At 39.4% G+C, this 20854-nt stretch overlaps 2 protein-coding genes across 3 annotated transcripts in view; one reads left to right on the forward strand and one right to left on the reverse strand.

The window, feature by feature from the left end:
- Positions 1-18184, forward strand: part of LOC107693962 (E3 ubiquitin-protein ligase CBL-B-like) — a 70525-nt gene extending 52341 nt beyond the window's left edge. Inside the window, exons 7-19 of the mRNA XM_016493544.1 lie at positions 995-1132; positions 2896-2983; positions 3079-3210; positions 6177-6368; positions 8737-8904; positions 8995-9357; positions 11408-11493; positions 13976-14104; positions 14183-14247; positions 14463-14567; positions 15292-15447; positions 15550-15672; positions 16575-18184. Coding sequence (XP_016349030.1) covers positions 995-1132; positions 2896-2983; positions 3079-3210; positions 6177-6368; positions 8737-8904; positions 8995-9357; positions 11408-11493; positions 13976-14104; positions 14183-14247; positions 14463-14567; positions 15292-15447; positions 15550-15672; positions 16575-16825 — 1996 coding nt within the window. The 3' untranslated portion in view covers positions 16826-18184. The remainder of the gene's footprint in view (positions 1-994; positions 1133-2895; positions 2984-3078; positions 3211-6176; positions 6369-8736; positions 8905-8994; positions 9358-11407; positions 11494-13975; positions 14105-14182; positions 14248-14462; positions 14568-15291; positions 15448-15549; positions 15673-16574) is intronic.
- Positions 18185-18400: 216 nt separating this feature from the next.
- LOC107693963 (CD166 antigen homolog) overlaps positions 18401-20854 on the reverse strand; it is a 74855-nt gene continuing 72401 nt past the window's right edge. For both annotated transcript variants that reach the window (XM_016493546.1, XM_016493545.1), the window contains one exon: positions 18401-19865. The gene's annotated coding sequence lies outside the window, so the exon portion shown is untranslated. The remainder of the gene's footprint in view (positions 19866-20854) is intronic.

Genomic DNA, 20854 nt, shown 5'->3' on the forward strand with positions numbered 1-20854 from the left:
AAGAGTGTTAACAAGAGTTAGTGTCGAGACTGTATGATTTTTCCCCCCGTGCAAGAAAAGAGCCATGTCCAGTGTGAAAGCAGCACAGTGGAGCATTATGGGATTAATCACATTTAACACAGAGAGCTCCATTCATCCCTAGCAGCTGCATTAGAAATAACTCTAATGTAATCAAGAAATCCTGCAACAATCCCTTACATCAGGCCATGACCTTTTCCCGTGGTGAATCAGTGTGTGCGGTCTGATTTCTCAAAATAGTGGCTCAAACATGGCAAACTGTCACTTTTGTTGCAATGTTGCATTTACCTCATCGAATTTTCTTATTTTGGCATTGCTAACCTTTGTCTGATCCATCTCATTTGCACATTTGTTATGTCTGTGACATCACATGAGGAAATAGCATTTATCATTGCAAATTAAATTCTGCAAGACTTTTCCACCTCCTGCTGAGAAATGTCAACCTGTTCTCCTTCCATTCCTCTGTCAGCCAGTTCCCCCCCCTTTTCCGGCCTGAGTGCCAGCCTGTGCCACCCTGATGCTGTGGGATATTGAATGGAAAGGTTCAGTCTGGTACCAGCTAGTCTCTTAATCCTGGATGAATTTGTTGTTCAGCAGTTGCATAACCAAGAGCCGTCTTAACTCCAAAAATGTGCTTTTCGTTTCCTTTTCCTCTTAGTAAAGGTGCATGCAGACGTAAATATCATCCATATGGTTCTGTTTTTCTCTTCTTTGTTTTCCGTAGCCTTCGATTATTTCATAATTGCTGTTATGATATCAAAACTTATGAGCTATTGTTTTCAGTTTCTACCCAAATAAATGTTTTCTTTAACATAATGGACCCAAGCCTGTTGCTTTCATGCAAACGATAAGCAAACAAGTGTTACATTTACATAACCTCATTCGTGCTTTGCTGTTTTTAGTAATGTTATGTGTCAGCTGTTTTGGTATGCGTTATGGTTTTTTTTACAGTTGGTTTCTCTCTGTCCATCCTCAGCTACATCTTCAGGCTGAGCTGTACACGGTTAGGACAGTGGGCCATCGGCTATGTCACCAGTGACGGCAACATCCTGCAGACCATCCCACATAACAAGCCTCTGTTCCAGGCGCTCATCGATGGATGCAGAGAAGGCTTGTGAGTATCTCAGACAGATTAAATTGTTAAATAAACGTCATAGCTTTGGCCTAGTAGTTGCTGCATGTTGAGCCATGGTGCTCATGTGGGCGTTTTGAGTTCCAGTCCCAGTCCTCCCTCCATTAAGAAACTATTAAACTAAATAATTCAGCTCTACTAAACGCCCACTATCTCAGTCACTTGCAAATACTCTCAAATACTCTGATCTGTTTCAGTCAAATGTAGGTGCACATTTGACTTTTTTAGAGTCTTTGATCTTTCTTTGATTTAATGTCTAGACAGTGGGGCTGAAGACGAGTGGGTTATGATGTCACTACATGGAAAAGTCTGAGCTCATGAATACTAATTTGGTTTTGTTCCACACTGTTTTGGCATTAAGATACAATGTCATTCAAGTTTTACATTTGATCAGATATTTTTATGTGACCTTTCAATATTTTATCCATCTTGATCTGCATACATACAGTACATTTGCATAAAGCAATATATAAAGTAACTATAATATTGCCCAACTCTTTATGTAAAGTTAGATATATAAGCATGTTCGACTTTATCCACATACATACAGTATACTTGTGTAGGCTGAAATATACTGTACAGCAAAATAAGCAAATCTCAACTGCTTGATTGCTTGCAAATTATATTATCGTCTAGCTCTGATCTGCTTGAAGCAACTATAATGCTTAAAGCTATTGAGATACTATTAACAATAACATTATGATTTTCTGTAAAGCTGTTTTGAAACAATATGTATTGTATTGTATGTGTATTGGCTTTTTCTACATAAATGCAAGAAAATTATTTCCTGCGTATTTTAATATTAACTGGCTTAAGTTTGATTGAGTGGCCAAAGATGGGGTTCTGGTGCCCCTGTGTCCAGATCTGCTCATTTTGTCCCATTTTCCTGGAATCAACTCCCGTAGTTCTTCTGTGAAGCACCCTATCGGCTCAATATGTTCTGATAAATCGGCAGTCTCTCTTGTAAACAAACACACACACACACACACACACACACACACACACACACACACACACACACACACACACTCTCACACTCACACTCTGTCCCCCCTTTCTCTTTGTTGGCAGGTGTCTTACTGGCATATCTGTTTAGGGCATTATTTATGGGTTTAGCTGCATGTAGCTGTCACCGTTGCTGTGTCAGCTGTCTCTGAACCACATCACATCACTGGTTTGTGGCTCTGTTTGCCCGGCCCAGCGCCACATGCCAATCTCACACCATCTGAGCTATATCTTGGTCGCCAATTCCGTTCAGATAATGAATCTGATATGCTTGCACAATGCTAGTTTATAAACCCAAAAAGAGCATACATAGTAATATTGTTAATGGATGAGAAACTGATTTCTACAGAATTTGAACACCTGTCAGTTAATGTTCTGTATTTTTTTTTTATTTATTTTTTTTAGATAATTTGATTATGCTTTCAGCCATCAATAACTGCTGTCAGCTCTAATTAACACATTTTGTCATGTTTAAAACAATTCTGCTGAATTCTTTCCAGCCCAGAAAATGCCCAGATTTTGTCTGGACATCACTCTCTCTCTCTCATCTGATTGCCTCAGTCGAGAGATTTTGATCCCTGCTGTAAGTGCAGCGGTTCAGAAATTGGCTGTGATTGGATGGACTGGGGAGGTGGCCCACTTTCACAGCACTGCTAATGGAGATGCCACAGAGCCAGTTGCACATGAGGACAAGTCTCTCAACCTCGTTCTCTTTCTGCTGTTTTTCTCTCCATCTGTAGTTATCTGTTTCCAGATGGGCGCAGTTATAACCCAGATCTCACAGGCCTATGTGAACCCACCCCACAAGACCACATTAAGGTCACACAGGTTAGTAACCAATGCACGTTTAGGTAGGCTATATGTCAGATTTTGTATATTATCTTTTTCATCTATTTTTTTTTCTCTTTTTTCGGACTTTTCAGGAGCAGTATGAGTTGTACTGTGAGATGGGCTCCACGTTTCAGCTGTGTAAGATCTGTGCCGAAAACGATAAAGATGTAAAGATAGAGCCATGTGGTCACCTTATGTGCACTTCCTGTTTGACATCATGGCAGGTATGTATAAAGGTGTTTTTATAGTTTAGTAGTGTATTTAATTTGTCCACTATCAGTGTCCAGCAGTCTCACAGGAAAATTTTGTCTTTTTTTTTTGTGAATGTAATGAATAAATTGGATCCCACATTTTTAATATCTTTGAATTTCTAATATCTCATATTTCATCTCAAGCATGCTCTTTAATGGCACCGTTGTCACTTCGTAACTCAGTACAGTATTGTTTTTGGGAAAAATAGAAAAGCTTGTACAGAAAGTTGTTCGGTGTAGTAGAGATGACAACACAACTGTGTTACAGTCATAATCTTAGACAATACTATAAAAATGATATTATTTATTGTGTGAAAATAATTATTGCAAGGATTGTTTTTCAAACTATTTTATATATAATATTTTTTTATTATTTAATTAATCATATTTATTAATTTGTTATATTTAATTTGTTTTTTATTTTTGTTTTTATGATGAATTTTCATATGGTGAAAAAAATGCTGGTTCCAAAGTACCTTAAGCTTTACTATTATGTGTTTTTTTTTAAATAAGCATTATTCATGTAGTCACACTCTACTGGATTGCTAATGCTAAAACAGCTTAACGTTACACGTGTGTGCTACCACCACACCTCTCATGCACAGCTGCGCTCATGCATGAAATAAACATGTCTTATTTTCATCTACTATGATGAAACTCTTTGCATCACATATAAACGCTTCAGTGATGCCCAGTGCTCAGCTAATGAATCTAGTTAGAAGTGCTTTAATGGCATGCTATGACCTGAATACTGAGCGTCATCAGGGCTCAGAGGGGAATGAACAGCAGGTAATCTGTCTCTCCGTCGTCCTTGCGGTTGTCCTGATCACAAATGCAAGCAGCACCACAGCGGGCAGGTGAAGGGGCGGCAAATGTGTCCGGTCTGGTTGCATTTATCTTCTGGGTGTGTGTTTCTGTGTGTCAGTGCATGATTGTGATTGAGGATGTTTACATGGTTGATGTTAGACATGTGGGGTGAAGTGTGTATGTGTTTACATTTTAAGTACCGGCCGAATTGCCAGAAATGCTCAGATCTAGGGTGTTGTCTGAGCATCAGAGTTTCTCTGACGATAAACAAATATTTCAGGGCCACGGTAGGGTCAGCTAAACTCGGATGCCTCAGCCAGATGCATGGTGCTTTTTTCATTATAAAATAAACTTCAATTGCTCACTCATGTAGGTGAAGCAGGCTCGAAACAGGCCAGCAAAATGTGCTGATTCCATTCCTTAGTTCTTTTCCCAGTAATATCCTATCATTCATCATTATATCACTCAACAATTGAAGAAAAAAGCAGTATTATTGTAATGTTTCGTGATTGGTCGCAGTAGTTTACACTCAGCTGCACATGGATCTGTTACCATCTGGGTTTCTGAGAGGCTGGAGATCAGATTTGTGCTTATCGACCATGAACCTGTGTTCTTTACTGCGTGAAAGTTGAAGTGAAGCGCTCAAGGTTATTGAATTCAGAAGAGCACTTCACTGAAACAGAACAACGGCCCCTAAAATTATTTTGACACATACAAATGTATGAATGTCACTGCCTTAAATAAGAAAATGTCAAACCAAAGTTCCATTTATTTTAACAGAAATATAGCACAAAAACATTTTTCAAGTGAAACATTTGAGAACAAAAATTAGAAAAAGTTTTCTAAAAACTATTTTTCTGAGAAGATGTCTATGATGAAACAGTAGACTCAGCAGCTCAAAACTTAGCAAAGTGTTTGTAAACTTTCCGGTTGTCAAATGTGTTGCATAATGTGCTACTTTAAGTTTAGATGCAAGTATTTGCTTGTGTTTGTGCCACATTTAAGTTTAAGAATGTGTGAAGAAGGGTGTCATGACAGAATTGTCACTGAACACACATGATCAAATTATCTTAATATATAATAATATAATAATATAATATATATTAATATATAATAATATATTTGATAAATTAATTATTATTAAATTATCAAAAAGATCTAAAATGGCATCTAAAAAGCCTCAGCTGCGGTCCATTGAGTTCATTTTTGGACAGCAAGAGACATAATATTAGTGCTGTGTGGCTTTTTAAAATCTCCTCTGTTGTTGCTCACCCGCTCACTTTCTAGAACAGCCAAAGTGGTATTCCTTTTAACCTGTCACCTACCTATAAAAGGGACCTAACCGTTAAATAAACCATTGAACCGGTTAAGAGCCTAGAGAAGTGTTGTCTCACCCCTTAGCTGGCAGAGGCATTAATATTCATTGCTATTTTTCTGGTAAGTTTACAAACACACACAGCAGCAAAGTCTGTGTGGTGACTATCCCTTAGAAATCTCACTCTCCTTTCATTTTTAATGGACTTGTTTTATGCCGAGTCAGTTTGGGTGTGTTTCTTTTTCTCCGTTTAAGGGCTTTAATTAGGATTAGGTTTCAAACAACGCTTTGATGTCTTTTCAGCGACCCCTCAACCAGATGGCAGCCATGATCATCTTTTGTTCTTGTAAATATCGACACACTTTGATTCTCCGAGTTTAATGGAGGAAATGAAAGATGATTGTTTTTCATTTTGCCATGTGTAAGCTGTCTCCAGGCCGTACCGAGCCGTGCGACATGACGAACTTGCCTGCCTGTGTGTGTGTCTGTCTTACTCTGCTGTTTCCTAAATCACAAAAAGAGAAGTTCGGTACCCGGCTTGAGGGGGTAGCATGTGCGTTCCAGCTGTTTGTAATCAAGCATGGCTCTTCAGATCCTGCCAGTAAAGAGCTTCCTCATGGCCGAGGCATATTTCCACAACAGTCTGTCAGTGTTTACAGCACTATACAAATAAGCAGCCCAGAACCGTTGGAGTCGAGTTTACCGGAGGTACTACGCTGTGTGCATGTGCTCGTGTCTGTTTCGAGTGAGAGGCGTGTGTGTGTGCGTGCGCTAGTGTTTTAAAGTTCACTCTTGTGTCTTTGACTCTTTTCCGCAGGATTCTGATGGTCAGGGTTGCCCGTTCTGTCGCTGTGAGATCAAAGGCACAGAGCCCATTATTGTTGATCCGTTTGACCCACGCAACGAAGGGGCCAAGTGCTTCCTCCTGGACCACTTCAGCTCCCCAATGCTGGACCTGGATGATGACGATGACAGAGAGGAATCGCTGGTTATAGACCATATCAGGAAGGTAAAATATCCATGAAATTTCCAACTTCATATCAAAATCCACCCTATTTGCTTACTGGTACCTACTGTTTAAAAGTTTGAGGTCGGTAAGATACATTTATTTTTTTATTTTTTTAATAAATCTCTTATGCTCAATGCTGCATTTATTTGATCAAAAATACAGTAAAAACAGCAATATTGTAAATTATTATTACATTTTAAATTAAGATATTTTATGTATTAAATATATTTTAAAATGTTACTCCTGTGATGGTAAAGCTGAATTTTCTCCAGTCTCATTACTCCAGTCTTTAGTGTCACATGATTAAAAGTATTCATTTCTTACTAACCCCAAAGTTTTGGGCAGTAGTATATATGTACTGAATGTTAATTTGTATTAATTATGTAATATTCATATCAGTTATGTACAGTGAAGATTTGTTCATGGACTTTTTAAAATTCATCAGGGCATGTTATTAAAAAGATTAAAAAAAAATGCTTATCTATGTAATATTTTATATACATTTATAACTTGTTCACCTCTTAAACAACTTCCTTTTTTTGGATAATGTCACCAAGCCCTTTTATTTTTCAGTCTGTCCCATCCATTCTTGTATGTAACGCCCACTTTTCAAGGCTCAGTCAAATACTGATGGATAAAATTAATTCCAGACCATTTTTTGTTTGTTTCTGGAATATGTTGCATTATGTAAGCAAAATTGGTTGCAAATGAATTTCATGTTGACTTTATCATAGGTCTGTTGGTTCGTTATCATAGGTTTACAAGTATGCAGAAGTTTGTTTCTGCCCAAACCTGCTCAGTAGATAAGATTTCATTCATCACTGTTGTCATTCCATGGCCAATCTTCTTTTTTCTAGGCATTTTAATCTCATTCTTCACTGGACTTCAAAGAGGCCTATATCCTGCTTTTATATAGGTGCAAGAGCCTCCTGCTCTCCACCAGCATAAATGTCAGTCTCTTTTATTAGAAAAAAAAAAAAAGCCTGTCGGAACATGCCTCACGAGGACACAGCCTATGCAGCTTTGCTGAGTAGATTCATTAAATGGTAAGAGTTTAGAGAGCAATAGAGGGCACCTTTTGGCAGGAACGTTTTTAAATAGAAATGGGAGATATTAGTCTTTTTCCTCTCCCCATAATGCCCTTGCAAGAGAACTTGTAGAGGATATTGGCCTCCTAGTGGGTGAGAACTAGTTTGTACTAAGAGTAGTGCACATTATTCACCTTTAATTTCCTGTATCGTTTCTCAGAAAATTTAATTAGCAGCTCTTTCCCCCTCTATAAATATTTTTCTACACCACGGACAAAAGCTGGCCAGCTGCAATTGCTCTTGGTTCATGGATATCTCATATTCATGGATATGCTAATGAGGCTATTAGTTGATTAGGAAGTTGAATACCCTAACCTGCCCAAAGCAATTCAATGAGGTAATAGGCCATTAGGATAACTTTGTACACAATCATGATGATGGTAATAATGAGTTTGTCATTGTCCTTGTTGTCTTGTTTGTTAGAAGCATTTTATCTTAATCAAGACCGAGACCTGTGTAACATTGAGTGTTTCTGTACTGCCCTAATTTAACTGGATTTTACATTTTCTGGGGGGGATAAAACTTGAGTGCAGCTTGATTGTGTAAAACATTGTGTGAAACATGATTTTAGGAAGTTGTGGATGACTGCCAGGCTGTTGCTATGTGGTCGCTAAGGTGATTTGAGTGTTTTCATCTGGTTGCTAGAGTGTTCTTGGTGGTTGCTAGGTGGATTATAGGTCCATGGTTCTCAACCAAGAGACCGGAACCCACTAGGGGGCATCAGTAAACTTCCAAAGGGGCTTTAAAATGGCTTAAAATTATTTAAAATAAAACAAAACAAGCTTTCAAATAAGCTAAATCAGATGTAGATATTTCCCTCAAAAACTGTAATTTTAAGAAGCAGGATTCCCATCGTTTTGGAAAATCTGGATATATGAGGAAGTGTTATTTTAGAATATAAAATCTTTTAATAAAAGATTAAAAAGTCATGGTCATTTCTGTAATGAAAATAAGTTTCTCTAGTTATGACAAGCTCTTAAAAACAGGTATAAATTGCTATTTGTGAGTGAAAGATATATTTTAAAACATTCAAATTGTTTTTTTTATTTTAATAATTTTATTTTGAATGGGCTTTTGAATGTTGTCTTTGACAATGGGGGAGTCAAAAAGGTAGAGAACCACTGTTCTAGCCGACTTATTTCTGATTGTCCCAAGTCTAGTTTTAAACTTATAGATATGAACAAACCCAATAAATGATCAATAATAATGATGCTTGTCTTTGCAAACGCTACTAAATATTGCATAAATCGTCATCAGTGTTTCTCTCCTTCTTTGCGTAGTCCATGGAGATCCAGAACTCGCCAATAATGTCTCCGAACTCATCCCCTGTGTGTGAACGCCGGAAAACTGCTGCAGATCACATGGGCCCACACTTGAACATTCCACCCGTACCACCCCGCCTCGATCTCATACGTTCTCCCGCTCCTAGTCCCACAGGCTCACCCAAGGTATAATTTGTTTCAAGGTATCACGATACAGTTTTAGATTTTTCTCCGTTTAATTTCCTTACGTTCCAAATTTCTCTTTTTGCTTTGCAGTCATCTCCAGGCATGTCCAGAAAACAGGACAAACCCCTTCCTGCCCCTCCACCTCCACAGAGAGACCCCCCTCCCCCACCTCCACCAGAACGCCCACCTCATATTCCTCAAGAGGGCCGGGCCGCCTGGCTGGTCACCCCATCGTCTGGCCTTCCCAGAGACCCCAGAGCACCCCTGGAGGCCTGGAGCCCTAAAGACAGCACTGCCTTGTCAGACTGCAGGACGTCTGCTGCAGACCGCTCCCCCAAACTCGCCCACGCCGCCCCTGCGCAAATCAATGGGAGACCCCTCAGCTGCTCCGGTGCAGACTTGGGATTAAACCGGACCAGCCACAGACTGAACGTGCAGTCAGAGTGTAGTAAGGTTAGGAACGCACACACATTCCTTCTGTATCATGCGGATCACGTTCACACGCTCGTTTTGGGGAGCGGCACTTTATATTAGGGCTGGAATGTCCTTCTTTGATAAGCTGAGTCAAGAACATGAGATAAGAGCAGAAAAATGACCGGACATTGTGCTTTGAAATCACCTAGAACCTTCTGTACTCATTCACAAGCCCTTACATGCCTATTTTAAGCCATAAATATTCACTTTTTGCCCATGGCTGTTACTAAGCAACAGTGACGATATTCGCAGTAAAGCAAGGCTGTGAAATTCAGCTGTGTGTAGTGCTTCTGGCCCTGGCATTAAAAAAAAGGTATTTAAAAAGCATTCAAAGCCTTTCATGATTACAGCAGTTGCCCTCCCACCCCACCATGTGTTTTTGCATATATCTGGGTTAATGTACAAAAATGCAAAACACACACACATTCGTGGCTCTCTGAGAGTTTATAGATTATTCGTTAAATAAGCGTGTTCTGTGAGAGGGGATTGGAGAGAGTTAAATATTTGGTTGCAAAACTGTAGTGGGTCTCTCATTAAAGCCCTTTTGGAAACTAAGAACGTCTCTGAGATGTTTTGGGTTGTTTGAAGTGCATGTGGATCTTTTTTATCTTTTTGTTCTACTAAGGTTTGCAACATGCAATTATATGTAACCATCAATTGACTGTAAAATTCCCTTTCTCTCTCTGTCCCGGGTTGGCATGCCAGTGTATGGATTAATTTAGTGTCACAGTGTGGGCACAGAGAGTTTGGCCCCTGTTCTCCCGTCACAAGCCCACACAGCTCTGTTCAGCCCACCGCCTGCAGGCCACAGCTAGTGCGCAGCATCACACGCTGCTCTTGATCTCTGAAATAAACCGACTCAGACATCAGAGGCTTCTAGAGCTCCATTATGGAGGTCTAGAAGATCCTTCTGGTTTATTCACTAGACACATTTACAGGATATTCTACAGGAAAATATATTGTATTCTCAGATCTACTGTATCTATCTATCTATCTATTACCGCTGACCAGTATATAGAATATTTATGATACAATATTACTGTGTTTCATATGTCAAATGTATTATCCATCCCATCCATCCATCCCTCCTTCTGTACCTATCTATCCATCCTTCAATCTATAATTAATCCATCCATTCATATTTCCATCCATCTGTTCATCCGTCCTTCTATCTCTATCCATTGTGTGTACATCTATCCATCTATTTTTCTATCTATAATCCATCCATCCATCCTTCCTTCCATCCATACATATTTTGTGCTGTTGTTCCATCTGTCTGTCCATCCATTTTTCTATCTATAATCTCTCTGTCCAATCCATCCATCCATTGTTCTGTTTTTCCATCTATCCATTCATCCCTCTATCCATCCATCGTGCATATTTTGTTCTGTTTTTCCATCCGTCTGTCCATCCATTTTTCTATCTATAATCTGTCTGTCCAATATATCCATCCATCCATCCATCTGTCTGTCCATCCATTTTTCTATCTATAATCTGTCTGTCTGTCCAATCCATCCGTCCGTCCATCCATCCATCCATCCATCCATCCATCCTTTGTTCTGTTTTTCCATCCACCTGTCTGTCCATCCATTTTCTTTTCTATAATCTGTCTCCATCCATCCATCCAACTTTTGTTCTGTTTTTCCATCCACCTGTCTGTCCATCCATTTTTCTATCTATAATCTGTCTGTCCAATCCATTCATACTTCCTTCCATCCATCCATCTATCCATGCATCATTCTGTCTGTCCATCCATTTTTCTATCTATAATCTGTCTGTCCCATCCATCCATCTGGTTAATTTCCCCATCCATTATAGATCTGTTCAAATAGATACAGTATTCATCCACTATGGATCTGTTCATTCTGTCCCATATGGATATTTACTGTATATATACTGTGTGTGTATATATATATATATATATATATATATGCCTGGTTGCTTATTGATCACGAAATCTAAAACTGTGTAATCAAAAATGGCTTGGCTATATTATTTTATCATTGCGTGTTTGTGTATTTCTCTGCAGTCTTTCATCAACGGTCTGTTACCTGGTGATGAGTACGATATTCCCCCTCTGCGTCACTCCCCTCCCCTTGTGGACCACAACCAGAGGTAAGCGCCACACACACACACACAGACACAGACAGTTGCCACTCCCATCCCTGGAGCCCTGCTGCAGCTCTTGTTCTTTGTGTGCATGTTGATCATAATCGCTGTAAAGCAGCCAAATCTGTCTGTCTTTATTCTGAAGGGAGCCTCAACAAACAAACAACCGTGTTTACTCTGCCCAGTTCACTCATATCATGTTCAAATGATTACAAATCACCTGCTTGCCACTCTCAAGCACTGTGTTTTTCTGTGGACTCGCTGATCTTTTGATGCTGATTCTTAGCGTCTTTTCCTGCTTTGCTCATTGATCTGCTTTTGTAATGTTCCATGACTAAATTATTGCTTTCTTGCAAATGATTTCTGTGGTGAAAATACAAAAAGATCATGTGGAATTAATAAATGTGTTAATGTGATCCAGGGATTGTGTGCACAGGCTGCATCCTGTATATCTCCAGAGTTCTGTCAGAACAACACACACATATACAGACATCAGTGTTTGGACACATGTGCACCAATTATGCAAGAGCACCAGGATCCGGAGAGCATGTGCTCTTTAAACAAACATAAAGGCACACACACACATAGATCCAGCAGTGATGGACTTCCTGTGGGGCTTTTGAGGGAATTAAGCAGAACCAGCCTATGAGAGGTTACACTCCAAGCAGCAAGCCTTATTTCCTCTTCTGATTATGCTCTTTCTTTACTTTATATTGCACTTAGAGTGCTGGATTTTTGTTGTTATTATTATAATTAGATAAAAAGAAGTGATTAACATGGTAAACTTCACCACTTAGCTTGTGCTGTTTTTGTGCTACAGATACAAATGATACTTCAAACTATGCTGCTTGTTCAGGAGAGGTGTGCACTTTCTTTTCTAAGCGAATGGACCTATACTTTTCACCTGGCTAATTATAAAATTCCCAAACATTCTCATTTGAATGTGATTTGACTTTGCTTTGAGAAACTGCAAAGTTACGGAACATGTTAAAAACCGCTCAGATCACCATACTTTATAAAGAGTTCTAGAAACACTCTAAATGCCTTAGCAATGCCCTGACTATCATCCATAGCACCCTAGTCATTGGTTTGGTTGTCAGTGTTAATAGCTTCATTCATGCAACACTGTTGTGCTCCTCTCAGCAGTTCCTGCTACAAGAAAAAACTGTTTCTGTCACTGCTTTGACAAATGAAACCAAGAGGCTCTGGAAACCACAATGATTGTTGTTTAGAGCACAGAAGAATAGTGTTGTGTGTCTATGTGGTGTATCTGTCCATAGAGCTGCGTCAGTAGTCAGTGATGTGTTTATAGAAGCTGAGATCATTGTATTGTTAGTAAGCATAGTAAGGCTTTTCTGCTGGCTTCGGGGCACACTGAGTTCTTTGTGACGGACATCACACTTGCCAGCATACGTTTACTGTACAGAAACACACACGCACACCAACGTCTTGGAACTGTTGAGAGCACTTTCCACCTCCTCAAAGAAAAGGAAAACATGTGAACCTGTCATCTCTCTCTCTCTCTCATAGGTGTTTTCACACTGCTATGGTTGGCTTCTCTTTAAAGACTTGGCAAATGTACATCTATAAACACTCTCTTGATGTCTTGGAAACAAGGAGCACTTCGAACAACGTAAAAAAAGATCTTTAATGAATCTCTTCATCATCACACGGACTAGAAATGTCTAAAGTGCCCTCTAATGGCGCATCACGGTAGCAGCCCAGACTTGGCAGGAAAACCGCCCATCGTATCCCAGTCAGAGCTAGTTAACCTCTCTCCCCCCTGTAGGTGCCGACCTGTTTAAATATTGGCCGCCTTTGCCTACTTCAGCCCAGCATGTGACTCTAAGTTAGAGCATTACGTGATTAAACTGGCTAATCTCGCAGCGACCAGCTCACACACTGCAGAGTGCTCATTTCAGTGAGTCAGCATGAAGGTGGAGAACATCGTCCAAGTCTCACGTCAAAGAGCTTTTTTCTAAGCGTGCTGCGGAGTCAGTTACAATGCTGTCATCAATGTAAATATTTACATATGGTTATTCCACACTTTGCTGTAATTTGGGAGCACATGAGGTGGTTTATTCGAGTATTTGCTAATGCAGTAATTCATATTTGGAGTTGAGGAGTTGTTCAAGTATGTATCAAGTTTTCCATGGTACAAACATGAATGATGTCTCAAATCATGCTGTTGTTGAGGAAAGATGTTCTTTTACTTTTCTAAGCCATCAGATTTACAATAAAACATGTGGAAAAAACTACAGATTTGCACTGAAAGGGGGAACAAGTCTATATAAAGATCAGAATACCATGGAGTCTAAAAAACACACTAAACTCCTTACCGACCGTATAGCAACATGCCGTGTAGAGCTGAATGGTGTCACTGTGGTCTGAGATCCCAATCTGTGGCCGATCTGATGCCTGAAGCATCATGGGATTGCGTGTACATGTTCCTGTATGTGTTGTGAAAAGAGTTTTTTGTGATCTGCAGACACACCAACCCCTTCACAAGCCACCGAAGTCTGACGGACAGAGTGGAGGACGAATATCAGATTCCCTCATCACATCCCGTCTGCATCACACAGCCGCCCGTCTGCATCCCCTTCCGCATCCCCAACAGGTAAACACACACACGCTAGTGAAACAATGACTCTTTTAATGTGCTTCCAACATTTACATGTGTTTTCTCTTCATAAAGGGCTTTAGAAAACGGCTCGTCGGATCTCTCAACAGACATAAAGAAACATAAACCTCCAGAGCATGGTGAGAGAACACACACTTGTACACACATACACACACAGTCTCTCATCTGTCATCTTCATTTTCTGTATGACCATCTTTTAGCATGATTGTGGGAGTTTGTGTGTGTTTGTAGCATTAGGGATTGAAGTTTACATTGTTTTATGTGGTGGCCGATGGTGGTTGAAGTCTCAGAGGCCAGTTGTTGGTCAGTGTAACTCTTGTGTTGTGTCCCTCAGGTGGGTTTGACTCTGGTCCGTTGATTTCGGGTTTGGCTCACACCACACAGTGCCCCCTCCACAACAGGACACCCTCAGACTATGACATTCTACTGCCCCCTCAAGGTAGCCAATGGTAGCGCCTCAATCTGATTGGCTGCCTGATTAGCAGACTGTTTATTTGATTTGTTGGTTTGTTTTGCTTTTACTATTGCATTGAGTAACACAAAATGAGCTGTGAACCACAACGCAGACATTATTCATTACTGAGTCGCTAAATCTTATTATTAGCTTCAATTATAAGAGCTGTATGATGTGGATAAGGTGTGTTTGTGCAGTGCTTCTTTTCTGAAATGTAAGATTAATTAGTTTTTTACATTTATTCACCTTCACTTCCATTAATCTTTGATTCTTGAATTGCCTTTCAGTTTAATTCAGTTATACCACCTTAATAAACTTTAAGGCTTTTTCTCAATTGCTTAGACACTAAAATTAATTAGAGCGATTTCCCAAAAGAAAAACTTGTTTCTCAAAAAGAAAAAAAACTGTTTTTCTGGGTTGCAAATCTTTTAATTTAGTAATTTATACTGCAGTTTCTAAAATGCTCTTTTTAAAGTCTCTTCTGCTCATCAAGGCTGCATTTATTTAATCAAAAAGACATTAAAAACAGTACTATTTAAAAAGTTTGACGTTTGTACAATTGGGTATGGCAATTGAGTAAACGTCCTTTAGAGTCCGAGCACAATAAGTTTATGCATGAGTGATATTTTAGCTCCATCTGTTGGTGAGAGGAGGGATTACAGAGGCATGTAGAAAGACTCAATGTCTCTCTCTCTCTCTGTTCTCCCAGCGTCTCCAATGGAAGACCCGTTCAACTCTCTTCCTCCGTCCCAGCCTCCTCCTCCTCCCCCCATCAGGAGCAGTTTCATAGAACCCTCCTCCTCCTCACTCTACCCCAGACCTGCCCGCCCCTCGTCTGGACACGATCACTTCCTGCTCAGCCCTGGTGAGGCTGATACCACTTATCTGTGACTATTAATGTAGTATGAATGTCAAATACTGCTTTATTTGGCTTATATTGGTATCTGATAATTGGTATGATTCACAGACACTTTCATAGACCAGTTAAATAACTCCGCTCCCAATCCCCCTGTGAGGAGACAAACCGGGGACAACATGAAGACGCCATTCAAGGCTCCGCAAGACTATGATCAACTGCCGCCAACCTCAGGTACCAAATCGAAAAAGGGTTATAAAGCAAGAAGCAAAAATAACAAACATTTAAATTGCAGTTTGCGTCCTTAATATTTTTTTTTTTTACAGTTCAAATTTATATTTCATATACACTAGTGTTCAAAGGTTTAAGGCCTGTCATTTTTAATTTTGAAGAAATTATTTATTTATTTATTTTTAGCAAGGATGCATTAAGCTAATCAAAATTCACAGTAAAAATGTTTGTATTGTTACAAAAGATTTCTGTTTTAAATACAATTCTTTTGAAGTTTCTATTCATCAAAGAATATAAAAATGATCACGGTTTCCACAAAAAAAGGAACAAAACTCTTTTTAACATTCATAACAGGAAATGTCAGCATTTTAGATTGATTTCTGAAAGATCATGTGATACTGAAGGCTGGAATAATGGCTGCTGAAAATTCAGCTTTTACCATCACAGAATATATTACGTTTAAAATAGAAAATATTATTAAATATTATTTTAAATTGCAATAATATTTTACAATATTTTTGATCAAATAAATGCAGTATAAGAGACTTAAAATAAAAATCTGAAGTGTGTACTTATTATTATATTCACAATATAGCCAAGCCTCCTATACCTTATGCTTGAAATGATGTAATATTAATGTTCAGAACAACATTGCTTGCACATCTAGAATGAGCCAAAAATATACACGTAATATCCTAATAAAACAGCTGTGAGCACAGCGTGTTGTTCTGAATGCATAATAGCCATGCAGGTTTATTAAATGAAGCCATTATCAAGATGGATGCGCTTATTAATTATTAGCCTGTAATGGGTTTTTAATGTGTTTAGAGTCTTTTTAGTCGGCCTGCTACCGTCCACTCTCAATGGCCCATTTTGACTAAACACTCTTTGTTTCCTGTTTACAGTGGCCGGAGATTGCTTCAGGGCACCTGAGAGACCTCCGAAACCACTTCCCAGGATCATCCCACCAGACATCCACAGAAGACCGCACGAATCGTCCCAGGAGAATGTCGACGCCAAGATCGCCAAGCTGATGGGGGAGGGCTACTCGTTTGAAGACGTGAAACGAGCGCTGATGATCGCGCAGAACAAAGTGGACGTGGCACGGAACATTTTGCGGGAGTTTGCGCTAGTCGCCCCCAGGCAGGGCCTGTAGCTTGCGCTGAAGTGATTTCAAACTATCTACGACTGTCTCTGAGCGTACAAACCGCAGGCTGACTTCTGTTTGCTTTTGTTTAGCACGTGCAGCAAATGAGACGAAAATGTGCGCTTTTCCGCCAAAAGGAGCCTAACGGAGTGTTGCGTTTGTAACAATGGGATCCTGTGAAAAAACAAAAAAAAGCCTTGTGTTTACAGTGACGTGGCTTATCTGCAGCGCTCAGGTCATCGTCGTTACAGCAGGGGACGTTCAAGAAAGAAACCGAAATTGAATTTTTCATATTTGGAGGTGTCTGTCCACATTTTAGAGTGGATTTGCTGCGTCCTTCAAAGCAGTGACGTTTGTACTTCTCTCAAATTGGCTGGACGGAATTGAAAGCAGCTCTGAACGCTTCTGTTAGTGTCTGCAGGCTGTTCATGCCTTTCCTGCCACTGCTGCTGCTGCACACACACATATTACCCACATCCAGCCGCTCCTTCCTGGCCTCTCGGGTATCATGAATTTTACAGTAATGGCTCTTGCTGTGACCGTTTCTCCTTTATCTCATTAATTCGCCGTGAACACGACAAACCAGATCAGATCGTTAGAGGCAGAAAAAGAGATGGACATCGAATATCAGGTTCTCAGTTCTTTCTGCCACCTTTTTCAGTTTAGCCACTTTTTATCAACTCTTTTAACGGACGCCTTTGACAACTGCGTGCATTCCAGCGTTCGCAAGCAAGGGCTAATATGGTTGTTTCATCTTCTGTAAATAGAACCTGTCAACCTGTCAACCTGTCAACTGGTGAAATAAAATAAACCCGAAAGCCCCTTTGAATGCATCGGTTCCTTATTTATTTTAAAATTAGTGCAGTGCAGGAGAAGCCACCTAAACCTTCCCCTTCCCTGTTTTCAGTTACCCTCAGCCCACTTGCACTGATGCCATATGCAAAAAAAAAAAAGAACTGGACTTGCACCATTTGTATAAGCGCCTGGCAAACAAACCAAAAACATGCAGAATATCATCTACGAGTCATTTTAATGGTTTGATGTAATAGTGATTTCCACAAACTGAAGAAAACTCCAGCAACCGCTTCATTCAAGGCCTTTTGGGAGTGCTGTGAAGCTGGACCACTTTGACTCCTGTTTTTTTTTTCCCACTGGCTGTTTGTCATTCCTCCCTATCAGGTTTTCTCTTGAACTTGAAACGTAATTTTTGCACTGGTCTTGTCTCCATCTTACACTTGAAAGTCTGAGAACTGAGTGAACCCTCCAGCGGAAGAGGACGTGGCCTTCAACAGGTTCACAAGGGGAACGGTGTGTTCATTTCCCCTCTTCTTTTTACGAGAGATTTTACTTTGTTGGAAAATGCCTTGTGGATCATTTAAAACCAGTGATGTGTGCAATTAATTTATACTTTGTTAAAAGTGTTCTTGGAGATTATTATTTTCTTCTTTCAGTAATGTTGGTAACCCGTGATCTGTTCTTGTGGAGAAAAAAAACAACATTTTATAAAAGCCAGTATTAACATCTGCTACGTGTGGTATTTTTTTTGTAATTGTTGTGAGTGGACAAAACCCCCCAGAAACTTACTTCAAAATGTACACTTTTATTGTCAACAAAAGTACAAAAACAAAAGTCAGTATTTACAATACTTTATGGCCTTCTTTTGCGGTTACCCTCTTTGGTTTCACTGCTGACCTGATGGTTCAAAATATGCGAGACGGTTACGCTAAACATGGACATTCAAAACACTCGTTTGTGGAGACGAAACTGAATACGCGTGACAAAGTGAGATTACGGTTTAAATAAAAAGGGTCTCTTTAGTGACTAAGCAGAAGCACAGCTAACCTTGCATTTCTCACACATTATAAATAGCCAAACACAAGCAAGACATTCAAACATTATTTACAGCTTCTTCAGACCACAATGAACGGAACCCATCCTTAACGACTACAGTGTCGGACATCAACCTGACAAACGTAGATACAAAAAATGTGTAAAAAAAAAAGGAATGCAGTTTTTGTAGTCTGAGGGAAGCGCAAAACTGAAAGGCTATACAGTGAAGTTTCACATTAACATACTGACTGAAGTTTGCCTTCCAGTACTCACTCTTTCTGTTAAGGCAGAATAATGGGGCTATTCTTTTATATTTATTTCCTATCAAAAAATAAAGGCTCTGCATGCAAGGTCGCTTCCACCCAGTCTGATACCAAGAGCGGATGTTTGCTTGTTTATACTATATGCAAGTCACGTCTACATTAAACTCTAGCGGGCCGTGTTCTGCTGAGCTCAGAGCCCTACAACTATGCCATCATGCAATGCAACCTGAAGGCCACTGGGTGTAGCAGAAAATCTCTACATTTCTAAACCCATTTTCACTACTTAGCCACTTTGAACTAGAGGAAATAACATAGATGTCATAGGACAGTGACATAAAGAGGTACCAATAAATAAAACATGAGCGAACAGAGGTGTAACAGCAGTGAATTCATCGTTCTTCCAGCATCCGACTGCGATCTTAGGAGTTTTCGATGAGGGACTGTGCAATATCAACACGTAGTCTCAAAATCCATTATTATCCGTTATTTTTTTCAATAATCCCAACGTTAAGTAGTGAACGCACTTCCCGTATTTACACAGGCCTAAAAAGTGCACAGCGAATTTACATTTTTTTTTTAACTATAGGGGGAACAAAACAGCTGTGCCCACCACATTAGCAATGCGCATGACACGAGAACATTCACTGGGAACACAAAAGAAAAGTCAGAATCGATCAAAAATAAATGCAGTCCTCAGTGCAGACTAAATTTACAATACAAGTGGTTTTCTCTTTTATACTTTTGAAGCGTGGTGGGGGATTTTCTTTCTCTTTTTCTGTTTCTTTTTTTAACAAACTGTTCATTTGGAATAGGAAATATTCTGAAAACATTCTGTGATGCGTGACACGCACGAGCAGCCCGAAGGAGGCGTCGCTGTCCAATCAGAGTCTGGAATTAGATGATTGAAGTGTGTAGTACTGCACATTCCGTGACCAGGCCTCTTTCCTGGTTCATTTCTGGTATACAAACACAAACAAAGAATGTGATTAGAAAAGATGAGAAGATAAGAATAGCCTGACATCAAAATATTGAGTTGGCGTACTCAATATTGCACATTTATTAGCTACTGTAATATACTACATTGTTTACATCACATTGTAATAATGATAGTCTTAACACCTCACTGTGATGTGCGTGATTCAGTTGAAAGATGTGCACAACTGTCTTCAAAAGAAAACATCTGTCGTGACTCACGTGTGATTCTGTTTTAACGTCTTTTACCTCAGTGAAAAATGTTTAAAAAAAAAAAAAAAAAAATTTTTTTTCCGAGTTCTCCATTTGGTGGTATAAATGAAAGATTCCTCACATTAAGCCACCAAACTGAGAACATGAGAATCAGAAAGGTCACAATGTTCCTCACCTATTTGTGGGAAGTGGAAACGGGATAGTTCACCCAAAAATGAAAATGCTGTCATTAATTATTCACCCTCATGTCGTTCCAAACTCGTAAGACCTTCGTTCATCTTCAGAACACAAATTAAGATATTTTTGATGAAATCCAAGAGCTCTCAGACCCTGCATAGACAGCAAGGTTACTACCACGGTCAAGGTCCAGAAACAAGGACATCGGTAAAAAATAGTCCATGTGACATCAGCGGTTCAACTGTAATTTTATGAAGCTACGAAAATACTTTTATGCGCAAAGTAAACAAAAATAACTTAATTCAACAACTCTTCTCCTAATCATGCCGTGGGGGAGTAGGACTGTTGATAAAGTCGATATTCCGTTACTTGGATTTTATCAAAAATATCTTAATTTGTGTTCCGAAGATGAATGAAGGTTTTACAGGTGTGGAACGACATGAGGGGAGTAATTAATGACAGAATTTTTGGGTGAACTAACCCTTTAACTTGTATATGATACTGAGAGTAACAATTACCTGCAATATTTGTGGCTATTATTTGACATTACATTTTTATATATATATATATATATATATATATA

Source organism: Sinocyclocheilus anshuiensis, unplaced genomic scaffold, assembly GCF_001515605.1.
Source record: "Sinocyclocheilus anshuiensis isolate Anshui unplaced genomic scaffold, SAMN03320099.WGS_v1.1 scaffold694, whole genome shotgun sequence".
Lineage (NCBI taxonomy): Eukaryota > Metazoa > Chordata > Actinopteri > Cypriniformes > Cyprinidae > Sinocyclocheilus > Sinocyclocheilus anshuiensis.